The sequence below is a fragment of the Arachis ipaensis genome, chromosome B06 (assembly GCF_000816755.2).
Source record: "Arachis ipaensis cultivar K30076 chromosome B06, Araip1.1, whole genome shotgun sequence".
Taxonomy (NCBI): Eukaryota; Viridiplantae; Streptophyta; class Magnoliopsida; order Fabales; family Fabaceae; genus Arachis; species Arachis ipaensis.
Window position 1 is genome coordinate 76,667,062 of NC_029790.2, and position 2,783 is coordinate 76,669,844.

Sequence of the window (2,783 nt, forward strand, 5' to 3'; positions counted from 1 at the left end):
TCCTCCCTTCCTCCCTCAACACCACCATTCGCAACAACAACCTTAACATCAACAGCAACAACAACCTCCACTATCTCCTTCCCCAACGCACACTGCCCTTCCCTCCCTCAACCCCACCACTCGCAGTAACAACAATCTCAACATCAACAGCAACAGCAATCTCCACTACTCCCCCTTTACCAACGCACACTCTCCTCTCCCTACCTCAACACCACCACTCGCAGCAACAATAACCTCAACATCAACAGAATTGTCTCAAATCATGAATTGTCCCAAATTTTTAGATTAATTTATAATTCAAAAAGATTAATAACAATTAAACTCAGAGAAAATAAACAAATTCAGATACAGTAATCAAAATAAAATAAAATAAAGTTTAATATAGACACCACCGAGGCAAGAAGCAGATTTAGACAAGGTCAGAGGAGGCACGGCACGACGGAGCCAAGATGGAACACAAACAGAGGAGGCAGGACAGCAAATGGGGGCGAGCAGTAGGCAGATACAAGCAGCAACTGGCGGTGAGCAGTGAGCATATGTGATGGAGACGAGGCCGACGAAGGAGACAGACGACGCTGGCGGATGCAGAAGACCCGAGGATGAGATGGTGACAGTGCGGTGTCGGTGACACTAGCTCTGTAAGATTAAGAAGGTTGAGCTCCACTTCCATTTTGGAGGAGAGTGAGTTGAGAGTGTGAGATAATGCGTTGGGAATGGGGAATTAGAGTTCAAAGGGGCAAAGGAAGGGGGATTAGAGTTCAGAAGGTAAAATTTTAGATTGGGAGGGGGAAGGGGAGAATGCGTTGGAGGGAAAGGATTAGGGTTGGGGAGGGTTTTTGCCATGTTATCAAAACATAATGGTCATGTCAGCATTGTACTTGCCGGAGATGTGCTCCGGTGAACTCGTGGGTAAGCTTGTCAAATTTTAAAATCTTTTAAAAACTATTTTGTCAATTACAAAAGTTAGATATCATTTTGTCAGCGCCAAAATCTTTCGAATACCGATTTGGTATTTACCTCTGTTTATTATTACTCAATAGTTTTACATAAAAGTAAAGATAATTAATAGCGTCATAATCTTAATTTTAGATAAATGATCTCAATTTATCCTTATTAATTATTCTATTATTGTAATTTCATTTTCTTTTTGTAAAGCATATGTATTATTTGCTCTTTCTTCTCTGTCATCTAATAGAGCTATTAATGAAAAAGAATTTAACGTTATGTAATTTTATAAATAAAAGTTATTTTAGACCAAATTGAATTTTAAATAGGAAATTATTTGAAAGCATCGAGTATTATTACTGTAGGAATATTGTAAGTAGATAAGGTCAAAGCTGGGATTAATAGCCAAAAAAGAAACGTAATCGGTTTAGGATTGAATCATCACATGACTTTTCAATATCATGATAAAGTAAAATATTAATTAATTTTAATGCTTGGATTTAATTGTGGTGCCATTCAATGTAGGAGCCAAGGAAGATGGTTTTCATTTTCTTTCTGTGTTAATATTTGTCTTTACTCTTTCCACTTATGTTTCTCTCAACAGGCTATGCTAAAGAAGTAAAGATAACGGAAAGGACGTTTAACACATGGAAAACTCCAGAAGCGGAAGTTGCCCTGTCTTTTGTCACCTTCAATCTCTCCATCTCTTTGTAGTTGCTAGCTAATTCTTTCTTCCATCTTATGCAAACACAAGAGTAAGTAACCGTTGATCCATATCTTTTTATTTTTTTAAAAAATTGGGGTTAATTATTATTCTTTTAATATTAACAATGAGAGGGTTAGCATTATGTTACAATGAACATGCGATTAGAGTGTCCGATTCGTATTGTTCTTCAAAGCCTTCAAGCCAAGCCTATCTCTGTCCAAAGATAACCCTTTCTTCCACCAAATACTCTGTTACTTCAGTTTACAAAGTCAACTTTAATTCAACGCAAAAACCACAACTACTCTTGATATCAATAACTTGGACCAAGAAACTCATAGGCCAAGGCTTCGTCATAACCGTTACCAATAATTCTGATCCTTCTTTCCACTCCATACCAAAGGAGCACCAATTAAGAAAAAGCAAAGGAAACGAAACCTTGGAGTCTCAGAACCTTCACGTTCAAGTCTCGTGGGATGTCACTGCCGCAAAATACAGCAGCGATCAAGGGCCAGAGCCTATTGGCGGGTTCTACGTTGATGTTTCGGTGGACGCAGAACCCTGCCTGCACCTCGGTGACAACAAGAACGCCGAGGCAAATGGTGGCTATGGAAGCTTCTCGTTGGTTTCTAGAATCGAGAGGTTCTTTGGCAATACTATGTTTTCGACGAAGACGAGGTTCTCTGATGCGGGAACCTCGCACGACATAGTGATAAATTTTCGTACGGAAGACGAAGAATGTTACAAGGGACATGGACATGATGAAGTAGTATTGTGTGTGCATATGGACGAGAAGAGAATTTTGCAGGTGAAGAGGCTGAAGTGGAACTTTCGCGGGAACCAAACTGTTTTCGTGGACGGTTTAGTTGTGGATATGATGTGGGACATTCATGATTGGCTTTTCTTCGATCAAAACAACAGAGGCTCTGCTGTTTTCATGTTCCGTACGAGGAGTGGATTGGACAGTAGGTTGTGGTTGTTAGAAGAGAAGGATTTCCAGACAAGTGACAATGGATTCTCTTTGTTGATATGTGCTAACAGTAAGAATCCTGATTGATTCATTCACTTAGCTTCTATATATTATTATATATTATTATCTATCATTCAACTGGTTTTTCTTTCTCTCAAGACTTTG

The 2,783-nt window shown here is 39.1% G+C and overlaps 1 protein-coding gene across 1 annotated transcript; it reads left to right on the top strand.

Annotated features, from left to right (window-relative positions):
- Positions 1,449 to 2,777, top strand: LOC107648245. Its single transcript, XM_016352196.2, has one exon. The coding sequence runs from the start codon at positions 1,776 to 1,778 to the stop codon at positions 2,703 to 2,705; it is 930 nt and encodes a 309-aa protein (XP_016207682.1). The 5' UTR covers positions 1,449 to 1,775; the 3' UTR covers positions 2,706 to 2,777.

Coding starts and splice junctions, on each gene's coding strand:
- LOC107648245 (XM_016352196.2), top strand. CDS start 1,776: ATGAGAGGGTTAGCATTATGTTACAATGAACATGCGATTAGAGTGTCC.